The sequence below is a fragment of the Hylobates moloch genome, unplaced genomic scaffold (assembly GCF_009828535.3).
Source record: "Hylobates moloch isolate HMO894 unplaced genomic scaffold, HMol_V3 SCAFFOLD_19, whole genome shotgun sequence".
NCBI classification, from domain to species: Eukaryota; Metazoa; Chordata; class Mammalia; order Primates; family Hylobatidae; genus Hylobates; species Hylobates moloch.
Window position 1 is genome coordinate 22,995,716 of NW_026652294.1, and position 24,767 is coordinate 23,020,482.

General features: G+C 46.6%; 1 protein-coding gene across 1 annotated transcript in view; it reads left to right on the forward strand.

The window, feature by feature from the left end:
- The window catches only part of MEI1 (meiotic double-stranded break formation protein 1), a 103,664-nt gene that overhangs the window by 49,494 nt on the left and 29,403 nt on the right, over positions 1-24,767 (forward strand). Inside the window, exons 15-19 of the mRNA XM_032138977.2 lie at positions 1,528-1,639; positions 6,054-6,114; positions 8,533-8,630; positions 13,276-13,444; positions 18,015-18,162. Of these exons, the coding sequence (XP_031994868.1) occupies positions 1,528-1,639; positions 6,054-6,114; positions 8,533-8,630; positions 13,276-13,444; positions 18,015-18,162 (588 nt within the window). The remainder of the gene's footprint in view (positions 1-1,527; positions 1,640-6,053; positions 6,115-8,532; positions 8,631-13,275; positions 13,445-18,014; positions 18,163-24,767) is intronic.

Here is a 24,767-nt window from a genome sequence, read left to right on the forward strand (position 1 = left end):
CCTGCCCTGTCTTCCTCCTAGATTTTTGAAGTGTTAGAGCTAAATCTAGAAGTAGATCATAGAATTATTGTATTAGTCTTTCTTTCTACTTTTCTGTATTTTACACATTTTCTTTAATGAGCATATATTACTTTTATAATAATAATAAAAAAAAACCAAACTTGCTCTAAAAATGAAAGGAAAGGTGTCAACAAGAACAATGCCTCTGAGGACCCAGCTGTTTACAGAAAGGGAACTGAGACTCAGGGAAGGGAGAAGGTGACTACCCAAGGGCACACTGTGGTGGCTATGTACGGAGCCTGAACTAGAACCCTGTTTTTTTTTTGTTGTTTGTTTTTGTTTTTTTCGTAATTCAGAGCTGTGTCTACCACATAAGACTGTCTCATGACTCTTGAAGAATTATCTGAAGGCTGGTCTGAGTGCAATGGTATTTACAACTAATTGATCACAACCAGTTACAGATTCATTTGTTCCTTCTCCATTCCCCCTGCTTTACTTGACCAGCCTTAATAATAACGGGCCGGGTGCGGTGGTTCACGCCTGTAATTCCAGCACTTTGGGAGGCTGAGGCAGGTGGATCACTTGAGGTCAGGAGTTTAAGAGCAGCCTGGCCAACATGATGAAACCCTGTCTCTACTAAAAATACAAAAATTAGCCGGGCGTGGTGGCGCATGCCTGTAATCCCAGCTGCCTGGGAGGATGAGGCAGGAGTATCGCTTGAACCCGAGAGGCAGAGGTTTCAGTGAGCCGAGATCGCACCACTGATCTCCAGCCTGGGTGACAGAGCAAGACTCTGTCTCAAAGAATTAAAAAAAAACAAAAAAAAACCCACCCCCCCAAAAAAATAGCAAATATGAAGGCAGTTTATAAACTATATTATTATTATTACTATAGTAATAGAAACATGAGAGTCACTCTGCATTATGGTTTAGAAAGCAGTTTTTACACACCAGACCACATTTGTTTCTGGGAGGGATATCTTGTTATTCCCATTTTAGTCTTTTGGGAACAGAAGCCCAAAGAGATAAAGTATCTAGTACAATCTATCAGGTGGTCCAAGCCTTAGATGTAGGTTTGGACTTTAAGTTCCCTAGCTTTGGCCGGGCACGGTGGCTCACGCTTGTAATCCCAGCACTTTGGGAGGCCGAGGCGGGCGGATCACGAGGTCAGGAGATTGAGACCACGGTGAAACCCTGTCTCTACTAAAAATACAAAAAAAAATTAGCCAGGCGTGGTGGCGGGCGCCTGTAGTCCCAGCTACTCGGAGAGGCTGAGGCAGGAGAATGGCGTGAACCCGGGAGGCGGAGCTTGCAGTGAGCCGAGATTGTGCCACTGCACTCCAGCCTGGGCAACAGAGCGAGACTCCGTCTCAAAAAAAAAAAAAAAGTTCCCTAGCTTTTCTTGTGTCTTTCAAGTGAAAGGAGTTAATCTACTGTTGCTAGATTTGATGTGCGTTTTCTCTGATGCCTTTTCTTCTTCAGAGTCTCAGTCCCGGTGGGCTATGTTCTCTCTCCTGGTTCTTTGCAGAGACACTTGGAGCAGACCACCCACCCAGCTTTGATGGAAGTTTTCCTCTCAATTCTGCATAGCCTCTTTGTCATCGTTCCCCACATGAAGGAGAAGTTTTCCAAGAAGCTTGGTAGGCAGCAGGCAAATGTGGAGGTTGGGAGGGAGGCAAGCACCTTAGGCAGTGCTCGGAGAGTATTCAAAGAGAGGATAAGTTGTGGGTGCACATTTACTAATTCATTCAGAATCTGTGTCTATTCTTTGTCCAGTGTTGAGTGAAAGGAAGTGTCAAGCAGCAATCAAAAGTCATTAAAGGGGCTGGGCGTGGTAGTTCATGAGCCAAGATGGGTGGATCACCTGAGGCTAGGAGTTTGAGACCAGCTTGGACAATACAGTGAGATCCCATCTCTACAAAAAAGATTAAAGAAAAATTAGCTGAGAGTTTTCAGTAACATTAGCGACTAGTTATTAATAATAACTAACATTTAAGTTCTTACAGTGTGTGAGACTGTTTTAAGTGCTTTGCATGTATGGACTCATTTAGTCCTCAGAAAAACCCTAGGAATTGTCTATTGTGATTGTACTCATTCCACTGATGAGCAAACTGAATCTCAGAGAAGTTAAGTAACTTGCCTAAGGTCACACTATAAGTGGTATACCCAGGATTCAAATCCAGGGAATCTGGCTGTAGAACATGTTGTTTTTTTTTTTTTCTGAGATGGAGTCTCACCCTGTTGCCCAGACTGGAGTGCAGTGGCACGAACTTGGCTCACTGCAAGCTTTGCCTCCCGGGTTCATGCCATTCTCCTGTTTCAGCGTCCTGAGTAGCTGGGACTACAGGCGCCCGCCACCACGCCCGGCTAATTTTTTTGTGTTTGTTAGTAGAGACAGAGTTTCACCGTGTTAGCCAGGATGGTCTCGATCTCCTGACCTCGTTATCTGCCTACCTCGGCCTCCCACACTTGATCTTAGCCAAAAGGCCGAGAAGCGATGCCTCGGCCTCCCAAAGTGCTGGGATTACGGGCGTGAGCGACTGCGCCGGGCCAGAACATGCTTTCGTAATCTCTGTGCTATATTTGGCTCTTATCATTATAATTTAATGTTTTTTCTTTTATTCTTGTCACATGGCATGCAACAAATGTTGTGCAACAAGTCTACCGTGGAGAGGCAGCCAGGGCTCAGCCATGTAGGCCCTTGTTGGCCATGTGAGGAATTTGGATTTTTTTTTTCTTTTTTCTTTTTTTTTTTTTTGAGAAAGAGTTTCGCTCTTGTTGCCCAGGCTGGAGTGCAATGGCACGATCTCGGCTCACCGCAACCTCTGCCTCCCGGGTTCAAGTGATTCTCCTGAGTCATCCTTCCAAGTAGCTGAGATTACAGGCATGTGCCACCACGCCCGGCTAATTTTGTATTTTTAGTAGAGATGGGGTTTCTCCATGCTGGCCAGGCTGGTCTCAAACTCCGGACCTCAAGTGATCAGGCCACCTTGACCTCCCAAAGTGCTGGGATTACAGACATGAGCCACCACACCTGGCCTGGAATTTGGATTTTATCCTAGGAGTTTTGTTGAGTTTTAAAGAAGTGGAGTAACATGTTCAGATTTCTGTTTCAGAAAGATCTTTCTTGGAGCAGTGTGGACTATGAGTTAGAGGGAGGCAGACTGGAGGCATGTATCTCAGCCTCTTGCATTAACTCAGGTTGGTGGTAGGAACTAAGGTAGTGTTGGGGCATGGAATAGCTGGTTGTAGGGCTTGAAAGAGAGGGAACAGTGCAGGGTAATGCCTGGCTTCTGGCTGCCTTCTATGTGGATGGTGGTGTGTTTAACTGAGAGAAGGCTCACTGGGGGAGGATCTGGTTTGGGGAGGCAGTAGAGGATATGGTCAATTTGGGTCAGGAAAAATGTGAGATGTTCCAGTGAAGATGTTAGGTGGGTAATTGACTGTGTCTGAAGACAAGGGAGAGATCTGGGATTTAGATACAAGTATAGAAATCTTCAGCATCCAGCCTTTCATTCATTCAGCAAATATTGGGCACCTACTGCATGCAAGATATCATGCTAGGGCTGGAGATTTAGCAGTGAACAAAACAGACCCCTGTCCTTGTGAGGCTGACTCCTCAGTGGGGATCAGGTGAGATTCTTCAAAGTTGAGGGTGTAAAATGAAATGATGAAAGAAGCCAAGACAAAATTAAGCATTTAATGGTCAGGAGGAGGAGAGGTACAAGCATTTGGAGAGGTAGGAAGGAAACCAGAAGGGTATGATATTAAGGAAGCCAAATGAAGAGAGTTTTGTGGATTGGGGAGTAGTCAGGAGTGTGAAAAGCATCCCAGAGGTCAAGTAAGATGAAGATTGAAAAATGTCCATTGGACTTGGCTTCGTGGCAGCTTTTGGCCACATTGGCCAGAGCAGTTTCTGTGGGAGTGGTTGGAATGGAAGCCAGACCAGAGTGAGTTAAAGAATGAGTGCAAGATGAGGCAGTAGAGACAGGATACACAACTATTTTGACAAGTTTGGTGTGTGCAGAAGGTGAGAAATGGGGGTGTGAGTAGAGGGGAACATGGAGTTAGGAAGGATTTGTCTACCCCCTAAGATTGGAAACACTTACCTGATTAGCTGCTGATAGGAAGGAGCAGTAGAGAGACTGGTTCTACCCATATGAGTTGGAATTCTTCTCACCTCTCTTACTTGTTTATTGAGATTGTACAAATTAATTTTCTTATCTCCAGTGTCCTTAGCTAGAACATGGTGATAATAGTGAGAATTAAACAAGATTATGTATATAGATTTCCTGAAGGCTGCATCCCTCAGCCATTGTGATAACTGATACACACTTCTTTCCTTCCTTCTAACATTCTTCTTGCCTGCCATACTTCCGGACCCAAGAGCATCTAGTCTTGGGGCACTGGATGAGAGGCAAGTGTAGATCTCTTGGGGGCAGTGGTGGGGAATAGGGGATGTAGAAAAAGGCTGTGAGATCTGTAGGGAGATCTGTGCAGCATGAAGCCAGGTAGCACAGGATCAGAGGCTCAACCTGCAAGAGGGAGGAGGGAAGCAGGCACTGCCAGCAGGGAATGGTATGGAGACCTGGAGTAGGAGGGTGGAGAAACTCTGGATCCCTGAGAGATTGGGCCAAGAGGAGCCCATCTGGAAGGAAAGCTTGGTGCCCCTTCCTGGGAAAGTCATGGGTTAAACTGTTGCCCCAGAGAGTTGCTGTGAAACCCTGAGGGATTCCCTGTCAGCTGCTTTAGCCCCAGGATAAAATACAGATTATTCCCAACCCAGGGGCTGGTGAAATGGGAGCTTCTGATGTCTTTATCTAGGATTCTGCGTTTACAGTGGCCCAGGGAAGGCAGAACAGAGGTTAGTACTGACTGAAAGCCTTACTGGGGAGACTGGGAGGAGCCAGCAGCACAAAGGCCTGGGCCAGGGTCAACAGCTAAGGCAGAAACTGCTGGCCGGGCGCAGTGGCTTATGCCTGTAATCCCAGCACTTTGGGAAGCCGAGGTGGGTGGATCACCTGAGATCCAGAGTTCGATACCAGCCTGACCAACATGTAGAAACCCTGTCTCTACTAAAAATACAAAATTAGCTGGGCGTGGTGGTGCATGCCTGTAATCGCAGCTACTCAGGAGGCTGAGGCAGGAGACTCGCTTGAACCTTCGAGGCGGAGGTTGCAGTGAGCCGAGATCATGCCATTGCACTCTAGCCTGGGCAACAAGCGTGAAACTCCATCTTAAAAAAAAAAAAAAAAAAGGCCAGGCACAGTAGGTCACACCTGTAATCCCAGCACTTTGGGAGGCCGAGGTGGGTGGATCATGAGGTCAAGAGATCGAGACCATCCTGGCCAACATGGTGAAACCCCATCTCTACTAAAAATACAAAAATTAGCTGGGTGTGGTGGTGCGTACCTGTAGTCCCAGTTACTCAGGAGGCTGAGGCAGGAGAATCGCTTGAACCTGGGAGGCAGAGGTTGCAGTGAGCCGAGATCATGCCACTGCACTCCAGCCTGGCGACAGAGTGAGGCTCCGTCTCAGGAAAAAAAAAAAGAAAAGAAACCTATTGGACCTCTGTTCTGAGAACAAATTGCTTTCAACAGACAATTCAGAGATGAGAATAAAATAGTAACTACTGTTCTTTCTGCATCTGAAACTGGATTGTTTTCTATAAAACTGAAAGAAGGGATAGAAGGAGCAGATGTGCCCTTCCTAGGTCCTTGTCAAATGTACCAAATTGTAGTGGAAGATCATTCAGAATGGAAGAAAATGAACACTTATTGTAGCACTTACTTTGAGCCAAGTACTTGTTAGATGTTCTCCATACATTTATCTTACTTAGCTTTACAACAACCTGTGAGGTACAAGTACCAAAACTGAGTCTCAGAGAAGTTAAAAAACCTTTCCAGAGTGAAACTACTAGACAGTGATGGAGTACATTTTGAACCAAGTCTGTGTAACTCTGAAACCAGAGCTTTTTGATACCACCCAGGCTTGGGAATCTCTGTGACAAGTCTGGTTTAAACTGCTCTCTGCTTTATTCTCACTTCCCTGAAGCTTCCTCATCCTTCATACGACTGACCCTGGAGCTGAAGGCCAGGTTTTGCAGTGGTCTGAGGTACGTGTGGTCTCAGGCAAGATTGAGTGGCCAAGGGGCCAATGTCCCTCTTGACGGGACAAGTGGGAATTGTTGGCTGGTGTGTTTTAGTCATGGGCTCATGGTGGTGTTGACATAATGTCAGCATTGCTCAGCATCTGGTGCAATAAGCTGGCCATGCTTCTGTAGGTTGTATTGAATCTAGTGTGGTAAGAATCTTATTCCTGGTGATACTTGGATGGGTACCTGTCACATCAAAACTGGGAGAGGCCTGGCGCAGTGGTTCATGGCTGTAATCCCAGCACTTTGGGAGGCCAAGATGGGAGGATTGTTTGAAGCCAGCAGTTCAAGATCAGCTTGGGCAGCATAGCAAGACCCTGGTCTCTACAATTTTTTTTTTTTTTTTTGAGATGGAGTCTCACTCTGTCACCCAGGCTGGAGTGCAGTGGTACAATCTTGGCTCACTGCAACAACCGCCTCCTGGGTTCAAGCAATTCTCCTGCCTCAGCACCTTAGTAGCTGGGATTACAGGTGCCTGCCACCACGCCTGGCTAATTTTTGTGTTTTTAGTAGAGATGGCCAGACTGGTCTCAAATTCCTGACTTCAGGTGATCCGCCCACCTTGGCCTCCCAAAGTCCTGGGATTACAGGTGTGAGCCACTGTGGCTGGCCACAAAAGTTTTTTGTTTTTTTTAATTAGCCAGACCTGGTGGTACACACCTCTAGTCCCAGATACTCAGGAGGCTGAGGCAAGAGGATCCTTGAGCCTAGGAGGTCAAAGCAGCAGTGAGCTATGATCACATCCCACTCTAGCCTGGGCAACAGAGTGAGAGCTTGTCTCTAAAAAAACACAAAAAGCCCCAAAAAACGCTTTCAGAGATCATTTGTTTAACCTCTCATTTAAATGAGGAAACTGGCAGGATTGAACAGGAAACTCTAGCTGAGGCAGAAGATCAGCTTGAACCCAGGAGGTAGAGGTTGCAGTGAGCTGATATAGCACCACTGCACTCCAGCCTGGGTGACAGAGTGGGACTCCATCTTAAAAAAAAAAAAAAAAGCTGCAGTGAGCTATGATCACGCCCCACTCTAGCCTGGGTGACAGAGTGAGACCACTGAGGAAATTGAGGCCCTCAAAGGGGAAAGGATGCAGTGTCTGTCAAGTTCTAGTTTCTACCAGCCAAGCAATTCTAGAGGAGAAACTCTCTTGTTAAAGTAGAGGTCGCTGCCTCAGTCTCTGTCTTGTTAGGTTTCTGGAGCAGCCTCTGTACCTTCTCCTTTATGATTTGCCCTCTGTTTCTGTATTTACTAAGAAGATTAACTTGTTATTTCCAACAGTCTACAAGCTGGCTACAGTGCAGTGCCCAGCTTTCCTTCCATAATACTGAATACGCCATCCAACATTTAGGAGAGAATACAAGGACCCATCTGGATTGAAAGTCAAAATTTTGGAAGTACTCCTTGACTGCCCATGTGGGGTTCAGCTGCTGCTGCTTTTTCCAGTACTTCCTCAGCCCTGTTCTGGCCTAGGGGCACTTTTTTATTTGTATGTTTTATTAAGTTGGAGCTTATAGCCCCCACTTCATATTTTTTCAGTAAATTTTTAGTGAATGCCTATATGGGCCAGGTGCCCAAGTTACAGCTGAAGCAGCAGGTTCCATATTTACTTTTTTTTTTTTTTTTTCTTAAGACAGAGCCTTGCTCTTGCCCAGGCTGGAGTGCAGTGTCACGATTTCGGCTCACTGCAACCTCCGCCTTCTGGGTTCAAGAAATTCTCCTGCCTCAGCCTCCCGAGTAGCTGGAATTACAGGTGCCTGCCACCATGCCCAGCAAATTTTTGTATTATTATTATTATTTTTTTTTGAGACCAAGTCTCCCTCTCTTGCCCAGGCTGGAGTGCAATGGTACAATCTTGGCTCACTGCAACCTCTGCCTTCTGAGTTCAAACGATTCTCTTGCCTCAGCCTCCTGAGTAGCTGGGATTACAGGTGTGCACCACCACGCCCAGCTAATTTTGTATTTTTAGTAGAGACATGGTTTCACCATGTTGGCCAGGCTGATCTCGAACTCCTGACCTCATGATCTGCCTGCCTCATCTCCCAAATTGCTGGGATTACAGGCATGAGCCACTGCTCCCGGCCAAATTTTTGTATTTTTAGTAGAGATGGGGTTTCACCATGTTGGTCAGGCTGGTCTCGAACTCCTGACCTCGGGTGATCCACTCGCCTCGGCCTCCCAAAGTGCTGGAATTACAGGCGTAAGCCACTGTGCCCAGCCCCGTATTTACTTTTCATAGCCACCTTAAGACCTCCACTGCCACGGCCATGGCTAGAATTTCACTAGCCTCTGGCACAAAGCAGTGGTGCCCAGGCATATGGCAGGGATAATGCTCTCCCAGCCAAAGTAGCAATGTCATCTCTTCTTTCTTCTTCTCCCTCTAAGTCACTCAGCCCTAAACCAGGTGTGTTCCAATTTTCTCTACTATATGTGCCTCAACCTCCTGTCAGCTCCAGAGAAGACAGGACCACCTTCCGAAGAAGGTAAGATGCTACAATTTGACCACTCATGTGGCCTGTGCTGGGTTTTAGAGTCTGGGTGCCTTGCTGATTGGCTAGATAGTGAGTTAGTACAGGCATAAGATTTCTTTGCTTGAGGCTGCCCAGAGGAATCGCAGTGATGCAATTATAGGTTGATTCCTAGGGATGTGAAATAATAAAACTGGAAAATGACGGAACCCAAGGCTCCTGGCACCTTAGAGTTGGGAAGGATCCTAATGTTCATCAAGTCTAGTTCCTTCTTCCTGACAGTCTCCTCTGCAACATCCCCTTACCAGGCCTCAGGAGTCCAGTGTTCACTATAGCATTAATAGTGTGTTCTGTTTCTTCATTCATTCAAGTAGTGTTTCTTTTTTCTTTTTCTTTCTTTTTTTTTTTTCTTTTTTTTTTTTTTAGGACAGTCTCGCTCTGTTGCCCAGGCTGGAGTGCAGTGGCATGATCTCAGCTCACTGTAACCTCTGCATTACAGGTTCAAGAGATTCTCCTGCCTCAGCCTCCCAAGTAGCTGGGATTACAGGCTCCCGCCACCACGCCTGGCTAATTTTTGCATTTTTAGTAGAGACAGGCTTTCACCATGTTGGCCGGGCTGGTCTCGAACTCCTGACCTCAGGTAATCTGCCTTGGCCTCCCAAAGTGCTGAGATTACAGACGTGAGCTACCATGCCCAGCCAAGAGGTATTTCTTGAGCATCTGTTGTGTGTCAGACTCCATTCCAGGTGCTGGTGAAAGAGCTAGGGATACAAAGCCCTGCTGTCATAGATTGAGACAGGCAGGCAATAAGCAAATGCATACTATGTCAGAGATCCATAGGCACTATGATAAAAATAAAACTGGGCAAAGGGATAGAGAGTGATAGAAGGAGGAGAGAGACATGTTAGATAGGGTGGTCAGGGAAGGCCTCCATGTGGAAGTGGCATGTGAGCAGAGGTCTGAGTCAAGTAAAGGAAAGCCATGCAGAATCTAGGCAGGAGGAACAGCAGCTGCAGGGCTGAGAACTGGAAGTTTTTCCTCTTGTTGAACATTCATTGAGCTTCTGCTGCCTGCCAGGGGAGGCCTAGGTACTGCTGTGGATAGAGCAATTGTAACAGTATGTTATTTGCCCTGAGGGGTTCCTCTATCTTAGACCTGTCTCCTGATATAATAGAAAACAGTTTAATCATTGTTTCATCACTCATTCAACAAATATACCTCTGTGGGTAAGACCTAGTTCTGGCTCTTTTCCCCCTTATTATATTTGTGAAGACTCTGTGTCCTCTCCCCCACTCTCCACACCTGCTGCTTTCTTTTATCTTTCCCAGACATCATGCTGAGAGTGAGCAAAGCCCAGGTGAGCATTTTTATTGCTTCCAACATAGCTTGGCTACTGGTTCTCTCACTATGCTGGCTACTCCTTTATGCAATCTCCCTGTTAAGGCATGGTCTGGCCTGCAGAGAGAATAGCATGATTTCTGCCATGTAGCCTAAGACTATTGGCAGTCACATCACCATCACCTCTCATGTTCATGAGTGCCTGCTCCACTGCTTCTGGAAGTTCCCTTGCTTGTCAAACCAAGGGGAGCCCCACACATCTCTTGCCTTAAACACTGGGGCTTCTTAAATCTCAGCGTGCCAGGAAATGCAGCAGATCTCTCATACATGCAGACTACTTCTTTCATTTATATATCAGGAGAAAGGCAGGTGTATGTGTGTGGCTGAAGGATATTTGTTTCATTATTATTATATTGATTAGAGCATGCTTTGGTGGACAAGCACTGAACTTGGAATTAGGAGAGCTGACCTGGCTCTGCTACCAAATTGCTGTGGCACATGCGCTATCCTCACCCTCTGCTTGCCCAGGACTTGGCCCTGGCAGGATGGATTCTTTTGGTTGACCTTCAACTGAAGTCCTGTCTTTCAATCTCTCATCCACTCACTGCTGGAAGGATTATCTGAAAGCAAAGTCTTAACATCTTAACTCCCCTGGCCTTCAGCTGTGGTCTCCACACATCAGTCTGTGGAGTAGTGTCAGATAGTGATGAAGTTTTCTCTGGTCCATGGTGAAATGTGGAACATAAGGATAAAGTTGACTTTATTTAGGTTTTTTTGTTTGTTTGTTTTTTGAGAGAGTCTCACTCTGTTGCCCAGGCTGGAGTTGAGCGATGTCAGCTCACTGCAACCTCCACCTCCCAGATTCAAGTGATTCTTGAGTCTCAGCCTCACAAGTAAGCTGGGACTACAAGCACATGTCACCATGCCAGGTGATTTTTTTGTATTTTTAATAGAGATGGGGTTTTGCCATGTTGGCCAGGCTTGTCTTGAACTCCTGGCCTCAAACAATCTACCTGCCTTGGCCTCCAAAGTGCTAGGATTACAGGTGTGAGCCACCGCACCTGGCTTTTATTCAAATTTTAAGCTCTGAAGTCAGTCTTTTTCTTTCCTTTTTTTTTTTGTTTTGGGACAGCGTCTTGTTCTGTTGCCCAGGCTGGAGTGCAGTGGTGCAATCTTGGCTCATTGCAACCTCTGCCTCCCGGGTTCAAGCAATTCTCCTGCGTCAGCTTCCTGAGTAGCTAGGACTACAGGCGCTTGCCACCACGCTTGTCTAATTTTTGTATTTTTAATAGAGACAGGGTTTTGCCATGTTGGCCAGGCTGATCTCGAACTCCTGACCTCAGGTGATCTACCTGCCTTGGTCTCCCAAAGTGCTGGCATCACCGGCTTGAGCCACCACGCTTATCCTTCTTTCCTATTCTTTTGGTATTAAAATATTCCTTCTTTTATGAAACTGTTTTCATAAGAAATCTAGAAGTCTCTGCCCTCAGGATAAAGTCCCAATTCTTTAAGTGGCATTTGCTTAAAGGTCTTTCACAGTCCAGCTGCAGATTACACCACATAGTTCCCCAGCTTCTGACACCCCACATCTATTCACTGACTGTCCAGTCACACTGAATGGAAACATGGCATGTCTTCTCATGCCTTCAGGCCTCTGAACACCTTGCTTCCTTTTCTCTTTTCTCCTGTCGCTGCCTCTTTTCTCCTCACCCTCCACAGTTTGTTTGTTTCTTTCTTTCTTTTTTTGAGACGGAGTCTCACTCAGTCGCCCATGCTGGAGTGCAGTGACATGATCTTGGCTCACTGCAGGCTCCGCTCTCTGGGTTCACGCCATTCTCCTGCCTCAGCCTCCCGAGTAGCTGGGACTACAGGGGCCCGCCACCTCGCTTGACTACTTTTTTGTATTTTTAGTAGAGATGGGGTTTCACCGTGTTAGCCAGGATGGTCTTTTTTTTTTTTTTTTTTTTTTTGAGACGGAGTCTCGCTCTGTCGCCCAGGCTGGAGTGCAGTGGCGCAATCTCGGCTCACTGCAAGCTCCGCCTCCCGGGTTCACGCCATTCTCCTGCCTCAGCCTCTCCGAGTAGCTGGGACTACAGGCGCCTGCCACCACGCCCGGCTAATTTTTTGTATTTTTAGTAGAGACGGGGTTTCACCGTGGTCTCGATCTCCTGACCTCGTGATCCGCCTGCCTCGGCCTCCCAAAGTGCTGGGATTACAAGCGTGAGCCACCGCGCCCGGCCTCGGATGGTCTTGATCTCGTGACCTTGTGATCCACCAGCCTCAGCCTCCCAAAGCTTGCTTGCTTTTTTCTGAGATGGAGTTTCACGCTTGTCACTCAGGCTGGAGTGCAATGGTGCCATCTCGGCTCACTGCAACCTCTGCCTCCCAGGTTCAAGCGAGTCTCCCACCTCAGCCTCCCAAGTAGCTGGGATTACAGGCACCTGCCATCATGGCTGGCTAATTTTTGTATTTTTGTAGGGACGGGGTTTCACTATGTTGGCCAGGCTGGTCTTGAACTCCTGACCTCAGGTGACCTAGCCTTCTCAGCCTCCCAAACTGTTGGGATTACAGGCGTGAGCCACCGCGCCCGGCCCACCGTTTCTTCCTCTTTGACCTTGCCTTCCCCATGCCAGGTGGCCTGAGTCACTCCCTCCTCAATATAGTGCTGATCACATGTCCTGCAATTGCCTATCTCGTTATGTGTCTCTTCCCATCAGCTGCCGGTTCCTGGAGGTAGGGCCTGGGTCTCACAGCCTGTCCTAAGAGTAGTAGCCACTCAATGGACATATGTCAAATGAATGAAAGAATGAATGTTTTTGGGAGGCCGAGGTGGGTGGATCACCTGAGGTCAGGAGTTTGAGACCAGCCTGGCCAACATGGCAAAACCCTGCCTCTACTAAAAATACAAAAAATTAGCTGGGCGTGGTGGTGGGTGTCTGTAATCGCAGCTACTTGGGAGGCTGAGGCAGGAGAATTGCTTGAACCCAGGACGGGGAGGTTGCAGTGAGCCAAGATCGTGCCATTGCACTCCAGCATGGGCAACAGAGTGAGACTTTGTCAAAAGAAAAACAAAAAAAAAAATAAAAGAATGAACATTAATTTTTGAGACATATCCATGTCCTTCCGCTTGTGAAGCTTAGTCTTTCCTGGTGGGCTGAACCTTGCTCAAAGGAAGAGAAGCCTCTGATTTCCTTATTTCCCACTATACTGCATTTACCCTTGCTGCCCTGTGCAGTACTCTGCATGTAGTAGGTACTAATGTGCTGATTACCTCTTCTCCTATGTTCTCTGTGTGGCTTTCCTCTACTTGTTCCCTCCCTAGAACTCTCTGCAGTGTCTGAGCTCCTGCAGCATGGGTTGCCCCAGATAAGCAGCAGGAGCCCTGAAAGCCTTGCCTTCCTGTCTGATCGCCAGTACATGGAGGGGGCTGCTCGCCAGAGACAGTACTGCATCCTGCTCCTCTTCTACTTGGCCTACATCCATGACGACAGGTCAGTGCACAGAGGTGGGTGGCTGGTGGTGGGTCTTGGGACCTTCATCAGCAGTTCAGTTCAATAAATAAGGGCATCTCTCCAAGCCTGATGCTGGGCACTGGGGACACGGGGATAAGTGAGAAATGGGTTGTGTCCCTGAGAGGCTCATATCTTAGAAGTGGGTTAGAACAGGTGGGTAGACACTGTACTGAGAGACAGAAGCCTAGAAAGCCAATGAGTATTCCTTGCTATCCTTGAGGGTGTTGTTTGTCCACAGAAAAAAACTTCAGTAGTTTACTTTGAATTATTACTATTCAATTTATTACATTTTTAAAATCATGGCTGGGCATGGTGGCTCACGCCTGTAATCCCAATGCTTTGGGAGGCCAAGGTGGGCTGATACTTGAGGTCAGGAGTTCGAGACCAGCCTGGCCAACATGGCGAAACCCTGTCTCCACAAAACATACAAAAATTAGCCGGGCATGGTGGTGCACACCTATAATCTCAGCTACTCTGGAGGCTGAGACAGGAGAATTGCTTGAACCCAGGAGACGGACGTTGCAGTGAGTGAGCCAAGATCGTGCCACTGCACTCCAGCCTGGGTGACAGAGTGGGTGAGACTCCATCTCAAAAAGGATATAAAGATAAAAATAAAAGGACTGTTCTTTCTTAAGCTGTAAGAAATAATTTATTGGGCTGGGTGCAGTGGCTCACACCTGTAATCCCAGCACTTTGGGAGGCTGAGGCGGGTGGATCACCTGAGGTCAGTTTGAGACCAGCCTGACCAACAAGGTGAAACTCCATCTCTACTAAAAATACAAAAATCAGGCCGGGCACGGTGGCTCACTCCTGTAATCCCAGCTCTTTGGGAGGCCGAGACGGGTGGATTACGAGGTCAGGAGATGGAGACCATCATGGCTAACATGGTGAAACCCCATCTCTACTAAAAATACAAAAAATTAGCCGGGCGTGGTGGCGGGTGCCTGTAGTCCCAGCTACTTGGGAGGCTGAGGCAGGAGAATGGCATGAACCTGGGAGGCAGAGCTTACAGTGAGCCGAGATCGCGCCACTGCACTCCAGCCTGGGTGACAGTGCGAGACTCTGTCTCAAAAAAAAAAAAAATAAATAAAAATGAAAATACAAAAATCAGCTGGGCATGGTGGCAGGCACCTGTAGTCCCAGCTACTCGGGAGGCTGAGACAGGAGAATTGCTTGAACCCGGGAGGTGGAGGTTGCAGTGAGCCAAGATCGTGCCACTGCACTCCAGCCTGGGTGACAGAGTGAGTGAGACTCCATCTCAAAAAGGATATAAAAATAAAAATAAAAGGACTGTTCTTTCTTAAGCTGTAAGAAATAATTTATTGGGCCAGGTACGGTGGCTCACACCTGTAATCCCAGCACTTTGGGAGGCCGAGGCGGGTGGATCACCTGAGGTCAGGAGTTTGAGACCAGCCTGACCAACAAGGTCCCAGCTACTCGGGAGGCTGAGACAGGAGAATTGCTTGAACCCGGGAGGCGGAGGTTGCAGTGAGCCGAGATTGTGCCACTGCACTCCAGCCTGGGTGATGGAGTGATACTCTGTCTCAAAAACTAAATAAATAAATTAATAATAATGATTTATTGGCTGGGTGTAGCAGGACGAGCCATAGACAAAACCTTTCAGACACCGAATTGTAGAAGGAAGGGCTTTATTCAGCTGGGAGCATTGGCAAGCTACTGCCTTAAAATCCGAGCTCTCCAAGTGCACAATTTCTGTCCCTTTTAAGGGCTCACAGCACTAAAGATTTCACATGAAAGGGTTGTGATTGATTTGAGCAAGCAAGGGGTACGTGACAGGGGCTGCATGCACCGGTGGTCAGAGTGAAACAGAACAGAGCAGGGAGTTTCACAGTGTTCTTCCATACAGTGCCTGAAATCTATGTGTAACATCGGGTTCTAAGTCATGAGTTGATTTTTAACCGCTAGGTTTAAGCCAGGCAGGCCCAGGCCTGGTTTTGGGCCTGGCGCCAGGCTGCCTGTCTTTGATTTCACTTCCTTGTTTTTTTCTTAAAACAGGTACTGGCCGGGCGCGGTGGCTCACGCCTGTAATCCCAGCACTTTGGGAGGCCGAGGCAGGCGGATCACGAGGTCAGGAGATGGAGACCATCCTGGCTAACACAGTGAAACCCCGTCTCTACTAAAAATACAAAAAATTAGCCAGGCGTGGTGGTGGGCACCTGTAGTCCCAGCTACTCGGGAGGCTGAGGCAGGAGAATGGCTTGAACCCGGGAGGCGGAGCTTGCAGTGAGCCGAGATTGCTCCACTGCACTCCAGGCTGGGTGACAAAGCGAGACTCCGTCTCAAAAAAAAAAAAAAACAGGTACTGAGTAGAAAACAATATAAAACAATATGAGAGGGTCTCTCTCTTCCCTCACGGGTGCGGTGGCTTACACCTGTAATCCCAGCACTTTGGGAGTCTGAGGTAGGTGGATCACCTGAGTTCAGGAGTTCAAGACCAACATGACCAACATGGTGAAACCCTGTCACTATTAAATACAAAATTAGCCAAGCATGGTGGCGAGCACCTGTAATCCCAGCTGCTGGGGAGGCTGAGGCAGGAGAATCACTTGAACCCGGAAGGCAGAGGTTGCAATGAGCTGATATTGTGCCATTGTACTCCAGCCTGGGCGACAGAGTGAGACTCAGTCTTTTTTTTTTTTTTGAAACGGAGACTCATTCTGTTGCCCAGGCTGGAGTGCAGTGGCCCGATCTTGGCTCACTGCAAGCTCCACCCCCCGGGCTCACGCCACGCCATTCTCCTGCCTCAGCCTCCCGAGTAGCTGGGACTACAGGTGCCCGCTACCACGCCCGGCTAATTTTTTGTATTTTTAGTATAGACGGGGTTTCACTGTGTTAGCCAGGATGGTCTGGATCTGACCTCGTGATCTGCCCGCCTCGGCCTCTCAAAGTGTTGAGATTACAGGCGTGAGCCACTGCGCCCGGCCGACTCAGTCTTAAAAGAAAAAAAAATTATTAAGGTAAAATTTACACAACATAAGCTTGACCATTTTAAAGTGAACAATTCAATGGTATTTAATAGTACCTTTAAAATGGGCAACCACCACCTTCATCTAGTTCTAGAACATTTCCATCAGTGCAAAGCTGTCACTTCCATTCCTCCTCCCTCCCCAGCTCCTGGCAACCAACAATCTGTTCTGTCTCTTTGGATTTACCTATTCTGAATATTTCATATAGATGGAATCATACAGTGTGTGACTTTTTGTGTCTGGCTTTTTCCACTTAGCATAATATTTCAGAAGTCCATCCAGTGAGCATAATGTTTGTACTGTGTATCAGTACTTCGTTCCATTTATGGCTGAATAATATACCTTTGTATGTATACACCATAATTTGCTTTTATTCACCTGTTGATGGACATTTGGGCTCTTTCTGCCTTTTGGCTGTTGTGAATAGTGCTGTTGTAAACGTGTGTACATGTATTTGTTTGAGTAGTGTTTTTAATTCTTTTTAGGTATATTCTCAATCCTCTCACCTTGGCCTCCCCAAATGTTACCATTACAGGCATGAGCCACCACACCTGGCCTCCTGTTTGCTGTCTTTTCACTTTCTTTTCTTTCTTTCTTCCTTTCCATTCCTGTTCTGTCCTATCCTGTCCTTTCCCCTTTTCCCTCCCCTCCCCTCCCCTCCCCTCCCTTCACTTCCTTTCCTCTTCCCTCCCCTCCCTTCACTTCCTTTCCTCTTCCCTCCCCTCCCCTACGCTACCCTCCCTTTTTCCTTACCTTCCCCTTCCCCCTTCCTCTTCCTTTCCTTTTGTATCTTGCTCTCTCACCCAGGCTGATTGCAGTAGCACAATTATGGTTCACTGCAGCCTCAACCTCCTGGGCTCCAGCGATCTTCCCATCTCAGCCTCCCATGTAGCTGGGACTATAGGCATGTGTCTCCACAACCAGCTAATTTAAATTTTTTTTTTTTTTTTTTTTTGTAGATATGAGGTCTGACTATGTTGCCTAGGCTGGTCTCGAACTCCTGGCCTCAAGCAATTCTCCCACCTCAGCCTCCCAGAGTGCTGGGAGTCTAGGCATGAGCCATCACACCTGGCCCTTTTCGCTTTCTTAGTGGTATCTTTTGAAGCACAAATGTTTTTAATTTTGATGACCTCTAATTTATCTATTTTTTTCTTTTGTTATTTATGTTTTTGGTGTTATATCTGTTAAATACACCACTGTTTAATGATAAATACAAGAAGAGAGGGGTGGAGCAGCTGCCAAAGCAGGGCCTTCTGAACCCCAGCAGTAGCACCCTTCTCTTTAACAGTGCTAGTCCAGCTGGCAGATAGCTCACCTCCCAAGTGTGAATGAGCAGTATTTGGCCCCTAACTGAGCCTTGCACAAGGCATAGAACAATGTGATGTATATATATGGCAATGCTTTGTAAGTATGTATAGCACACTGTTTGTTTAAGATGTCATTAGGTTGTGGGCATGCTGGGGCAGGACAGTGGGCTGAGGAAGGATGTGGCCAGGCAGGATAGAAGAGCCCAGTGGCCTGCCAACTCTGCCTTTCTCACTCAGGCTTTTCTTGGTTGACAGGTTTGTCTCAGAGGCAGAGTTATTTGAGGCTGTGCAAAGCTTCCTCCTGTCTCTGCAGGACCAGGGCGAGCGCCCCCCACTGGTGGTCTTCAAAGCCTCCATCTATCTGCTTGCAATCTGCCAGGACAAAGACAATACACTACGTGAGGTATGGACCACAATGCCTGGGCTCCTTCTCCTCCTGTACCTCTTTACATTAGTGTTCCCTGGGAGACCATGATGATGATAGTGTATAGACAAGTGGGTGGTAGAGAGAGAGAAAGTGGAGGTGTTAGGAGAGTGGAGAGGAGTAGGATGCAGACTCATACAGAGCCTGTGTAATTTACCTAATTATCTCAGCCTTCCTGGGAGGAAGAGATTATTATTTGCATTCTACAGATAAGAAAATCAGGACTGAGGCTGGGTGCGGTGGCTCACGTCTATAATCCCAGCACTTTGGGAGGCTGAGGTGGGCGGATCACCTGAGGTCGGGAGTGCAATGGTGTGATTTCGGCTCACTGCAACCTCCGCCTTCTGGGTTCAAGCGATTCTCCTGCCTCAGCCAGGAGTTCAAGACCAGCCTGGGCAACATAGTAAGACTTTGTCTCTACAAAATATTAAAAATAAAAATAAAAAAAACTCTTTGGTCACCTTTAGAGGATGCTATGCAACAAACTCATGTTTTTGAAAACTGGTAACCAAAGGAAAAGAATCAAGCATTTAACCTATGTTTCCTATGTAATCTAACCCTTCAGAGTAACTGAATAGTTAATGAGGGGAAGTTTCCTTTTTTTTTTTTTTTTTTGTTGAGACGGAGTCTCGCTCTGTTGGCCAGGCTGGAGTGCAGTGGCAGGATCTCTGCTCACCACAAGCTCCACCTCCTGGGTTCACGCCATTCTCCTGCCTCAGCCCCCCGAATAGCTGGGACTACAGGCGCCCGCCACCACGCCTGGCTAATTTTTTGTCTGTTTAGTAGAGACGGGGTTTCATCATGTTAGCCAGGATGGTCTTAATCTCCTGACCTCGTGATCTGCCCGCCTCAGCCTCCCAAAGTGCTGGGATTACAGGCGTGAGCCACTGTGCCCAGCCGGAAGTTTCCTTTTATACAAGTATTTAAGTTAATAAACAAAGGGAGAATGACAGAACTAGAATATTATTGCTTTGTAATCCCTAATTAATTAGTGGATCTAGGCAATGATCACCAGTGGCTGCTACTAGCACAAAGAGAGAGACAACAGGACATTGTGTGCCCAGGTGTGTCTTACTTGAGAACCCATTCACTTCCACTGTGCCTTTCTGTTTCCATTCAGATTAAACCAGGTCTACTCTCATTACATTTGCCTCAACAGTAATCAGAAAGAGGCAAAATTAATAGTCAATGAAGGAAGAGTATCTTTAACTTTAGACTGAAGGGTCCACACTAAGGAACAGAAGCAATATTCTATGAAATAGGTGAGAGGTGCAGTGATGAATCAGACATGGTCCTTGATCCCAGGAGTTTATAAAGAAGCTGGAGAGAGAAAACTTGTCCACACACAACCACCACGAAAGTGATCCAATAGCCTGATTAACAATGATCTGAGTCCCAGAAATCCACTTTCTTTGATAAACTGTTACCAGAAGGAGATACCAATACCTCAGAGCTCTTTGCTCCTGTACCAACCAGAGGTAGTACTAAGGAATGAGCCTTAGGAGTCAGTCAAGTCTGAGCTGGAGTCCTGACTCCCCCATCAGTTAACTGTGTGACCTAGAGAAAGTTACTTGAACTTCAGTCTTGATTTTTTTTTTCCAGAATACTAATAATTTTCATGACCTGAGAAGCCTTTGCTTCAAAATGAAAAGTTCTAATAATTGAACAACCAACAGTCTTGCTCTTGTTTCCCAGGCTGGAGTGCAATGGCGCCATCTTGGCTCACTGTAACCTCTGCCTCCCGGGTTCAAGCAATTCTCCTGCCTCAGCCTCCTGAGTAGCTGGGATTACAGTGGGATTACAGGCATGTGCCACCATGCCCAGCTAATTATTGTATTTTCAGTAGAGACGGGTTTTCAACATGTTGGTCAGGCTGGTCTTGAACTCCTGACCTCAGGCAATCCACCCACTTCAGCCTTTCAAAGTGCTGGGATTACAGGCATGAGCCACCGTGCCCAGCCAGAAAATTTTTAAAAATTGGCCAGGCATGGTGGTGTGCACCTGTGGTCCCAGCTACTGGGAAGGCTGAGGTGGGAGGATTACTTGAGCCCAAGAGGTCGAGGCTGCAGTGAGCCATGTTCATGCCACAGCACTCCAACCTGGGTGACAGAGTAAGACCTTGTCTCAAAAAATAAGATAAAATTTAATATAAATATATAAAGGGCAACATACAATCACAGCTTGATTTTTCTACTCAATTTTATTTTGATATTATTTCATCTTACAAAAATATTACAGTAGCCAGGCGCGGTGGCTCACGCTTGTAATCCCAGCACTTTGGGAGGCTGAGGCGGGCGGATCACGAGGTCAGGAGATCGAGACCACGGTGAAACCCCGTCTCTACTAAAAATACAAAAAAAATTAGCCAGGCGTGGTGGCGGGCGCCTGTAGTCCCAGCTACTCGGAGAGGCTGAGGCAGGAGAATGGCGTGAACCCGGGAGGCGGAGCTTGCAGTGAGCCGAGATTGCACCACTGAACTCCAGCCTGGGCGACAGAGTGAGACTCCGTCTCAAAAGAAAACAACAACAACAACAACAACAACAAAAAATATTACAATAATAGTTCAGAGACACCTATTTGCCAGATTCACCAATTTTTATTTTTATCTCATTTGCATTCTGTCTCTTCCCATTCCCACCCCTATATTCTTTTTTTCTGAACCACTTGAAAATAATTTTCAGAGAGTCATTTTATTCATAAATACTTCAATTTGTATTTCCTAAGAATTAGGACTTTCTCTGTTACATAATCAGGGTACAGTGATCAAAATCAAGACATTTAACATTGTATATAATATTATGTAATCCTTAGTCGTCAATATACGAAATTTTTTTTTTTTTTTTTTAAGATGGTGTCTTGCTCTGTCGCCAGGCTAGAGAGTGCAGTGGCGTGATCTCAGCTCACTGCAACCTCCGCCTCCCGGGTTCACACCATTCTCCTGCCTCAGCCTCCTGAGTAGCTGGGATTACAGGCGCCCGCCACCAGGCCTGGCTGATTTTTTGTATTTCTTAGTAGAGACGGGGTTTCACCGTGTTAGCCAGGATGGTCTCGATCTCCTAACCTCGTGATCTGCCTGCCTCGGCCTCCCAAAGTGCTGGGATTACAGGCATGAGCCACCGTGCCGGCCATACGTTTTTTCTTTTTTGAGACAGAGTTTTGCTCTGTCGCCCAAGCTAGAGTGCAGTGGCGCAATCTCAGCTCACTGCAACCTCTGCCCCGGGTTCAAGCAATTATCCTGCCTCAGTCCCCCAAGTAGCTGGGATTACAGCTGTGTGCCACCATGCCTGGCTAATTTTTGTGTTTTTAGTAGAGACAGGGTTTCACCACGTTGGCCAGGCTGGTCTCGAACTCCGGACCTCGTGATCCACCCGCCTCAGCCTCCCAAAGTGCTGGGATTACAGGCATGAGCCACCGTGCCTGGCTTATAATTCCTTCTATGTTTTTTAGTTGGAGTTCTACTGTTTGGATGTTTTCTTTCTTTTTATTATTCATTTTACTCAATATTATTATTATTTTTCGAGACAGGATCTTGCTCTGTCACCCGGACTGGAGTGCAGTGATGTGATCACAACTCCTTGCAGCCTTGACCTCCTGAGTTAAAGCAATACTCCCACCTCAGCTTCCTGAGTAGCTGGTACCACAGGCATGCACCACCATGCCTGACTAATTTTTTTTATTTCCTGTGGAGACGGGCTGGTCTCAAACTCCTGGGCTCAGGCAATCCCCCTGCCTTAGCCTCCCAAAGTGCTAGGATTACAGGTGTGAGCCGCTGCTCCTGTCTCCAGTATTATTTTTGAGAATTAGTCGTGTAGATTCACGCTGCCCTAGTTTATCAGGAAGTTGTTCTGATTAGAGTGAAAAGAAAGGTTAGGAGGGAGGTGAAAGAGTTTAGAAGGCAGAACATGGACCATCAAGCTACTGGAGGCAGGTAAGCTGTTTGTTCTGAGCAGCTGGTAGGGCTAAAGAGGTGTGGGTAGAGGAGCACCCTCCATGGTCACTGAGGTCCTTGGTGAGCAATGGGACTGCCTAGATGAGGTGGTGCTGCAAGGGGCACCTTCAGGAGGCTCATGGATGTCTTCCCCATAAAATTTGCCTGCTAGCTCCCAGGCCTTTCCTTTGCTTCTGTCTCTGATGTCACCTTCTTTATGTGGTATCTTTATGAGAAGGCTTCCTTGGTGCCATTTACCTGTGAATGCCCTTTGTGTAGAAGCAGAGTAACCTTGTATACATGCATTGTGCAGAAAGGCAGGACTCCTGGGTGCACATTCTCGTTCTGTTGCTAATGTTCTGGGCCTTCCTGGGGAGATCTCCCTCCCTTTCTGGGACTTGGGCAGAGTTATCTCTGAGATCCTTATTCTCATGGTCTTTGAGCCTTTGTGGAAGCAGTGGAGAAGATACACACTGATATGTGTTGAGGTATATATCTGAGGATCCCCAATAGCTGGAGTGTGAGTGTCTCTGTGGGGATGGATATTTCAGAGTGTCAGGCCCTACTTATGCCTGGAAACTCTTCCTTTTCAGCAACTTCATTGCATTTTGATCAGCATTTCCTAAGCTGTTGAACACAACTCTATGCCGATGATTTTTTATTTGCTTTTCAACATTTCAGCAACTGAACCAATGTGGATTGACCACTTGACATGAGCTAGGTACCATGTGGGGCCCTGTCAGGTCTGAAATGAATCAAACAAGTTCCTTGCCCTCAGAGAACACAAGTTTGTCAGGAGAGACAAAAAGATCTCCTATGGGTCAGGCAGCTACAGTAATGAGTGCTCTCCTGCAGCTGGAGGACTGGCCAAGAATCAGCAAAGCATTATATAGCATCAGGAGAGGCTTTGTGGAGGAGATGGAGGAGGTGAAGGGAGAACCTTGAAGCTGAGAGCAGAGTATGATTTAATGTACAGAAGTGGGAAGATGCCCAATCTATCCATTCAAGGAAGGAAGCCTAGCTTAATGTGCCTTAGCTAAGTCATATGGGAGGTAGAATAGAGAGGAGTTGAAAAGGTAGACTTAAGTCTTTATTAACATGCTTGAAAATGAAATAAGGCCAGGCGCAGTTGCTCACACCTGTAATCCTAGCACTTTGGGAGGCCGAGGTGGGTGGATTGACTGAGCTCAGGAGTTTGAGAGCAGCCTGGGCAATGTGGTGAAACCCTGTCTCTACTAAAATACAAAAAATTAGCTGGGCACGGCGGCGTGCGCCTGTAGTCCCAGCTACTCTGGAGGCTGAGGCAGGAGAATTGCTTGAACCCAGGAGATGGAGGTTGCTGTGAGCTGAGATTGCGCCACTGCATTTCAGCCTGGGTGACATACCGAGACTCTGTCTCCAAAAAAAAAAAAGAAAAGAAAGAAATTAAGGGAACAATTCCATTTACAATAGCATCAAGAAATTAAATACTTGGGAATATAACTTAACAAAGTATAAGGACTTTGTATTAGTCAGTTCTCACATTGTTATAAAGAACTACCAGAGACTGAGTAATTTATAAAGAAAAGAGATTTTTGTGACTCACAGTTTCACAGGCTGTACAGGAAGCATGGCTGAGGAGGTCTCAGGAATCTTACAGTCATGGCGGGAAGCAAAAGGGAAGCTGGCACATCTTATATGGCTGGAGAAGGAGGAAGAGAGTGAAAAGGGACGTGCTACAAACTTTAAAACAACCAGATCTTGTGAGAATTCACTCAGTATCACAAGAACAGCAACGGGGAGGTCCGCCCCCATGATCTAGTCACCTCCCACCAGGTTCCTCCTCCAACACTGAGGATTATAATTTGGACATGAGATTTGGGCGGGGACACAAATCCAAATCATATCAACTTATATAGTGAAAATTTCGTACTGTTTTTCTCTAGTTTTTTTTCTTAATTAAAAATCTAAATTAACAGACTGCATTCATAAATTGGAAGACTTAATAGTTTAAGATGGCAGTGCTTCTCCAAATTGATCGGTAGATTCAATGCAATCTGTATCAAAATCCCAGTTGTACTTTTTTGCAAAAATGAATAAGCTGAACCTAAAATTCATATGGAAATGCAAAATAGTCAAAACAATCTTGAAAAAAAAGAACAAAGTTGGAAGACTCATACCTTTTTTATTTTGGAACTTACCAAAAAACTATTGTAATCAGGATAGTGTGGTACTGACATAGGGGTAGACATATAGATCAATGAAATAGAATTGAGAGTCCAGAAATAAACCCATATATTTATGGTCAGTTTTTGATGAGGATGCCAAGATAATTCAATGGGGGAAGATTTGTCTTTTCAGAAAATTTCCAGGAACAACTAGATATACACATGCAAAGGAATGAAGTTGGACTCTTAACTCGTACCGCACACAAAAATGAACTCACAATGAGTGAAAGACCTAAATGAGCCAAAACTGTAAAACCCATATAATAGCATACTAAGGAATTTTTTTTTTTTTTTTTTTTTTTTTTTGAGATGGAGTTTCACTCTTGTTGCCCAGGCTAGAGTGCAATGGTGCGATCTTGGCTCACCACAACCTCTGCCTCCCGGGTTCAAGTGAGTCTCCCGCCTCAGCCTCCGAAGTAGCTGGGATTACAGGCATGTGCCATTATGCC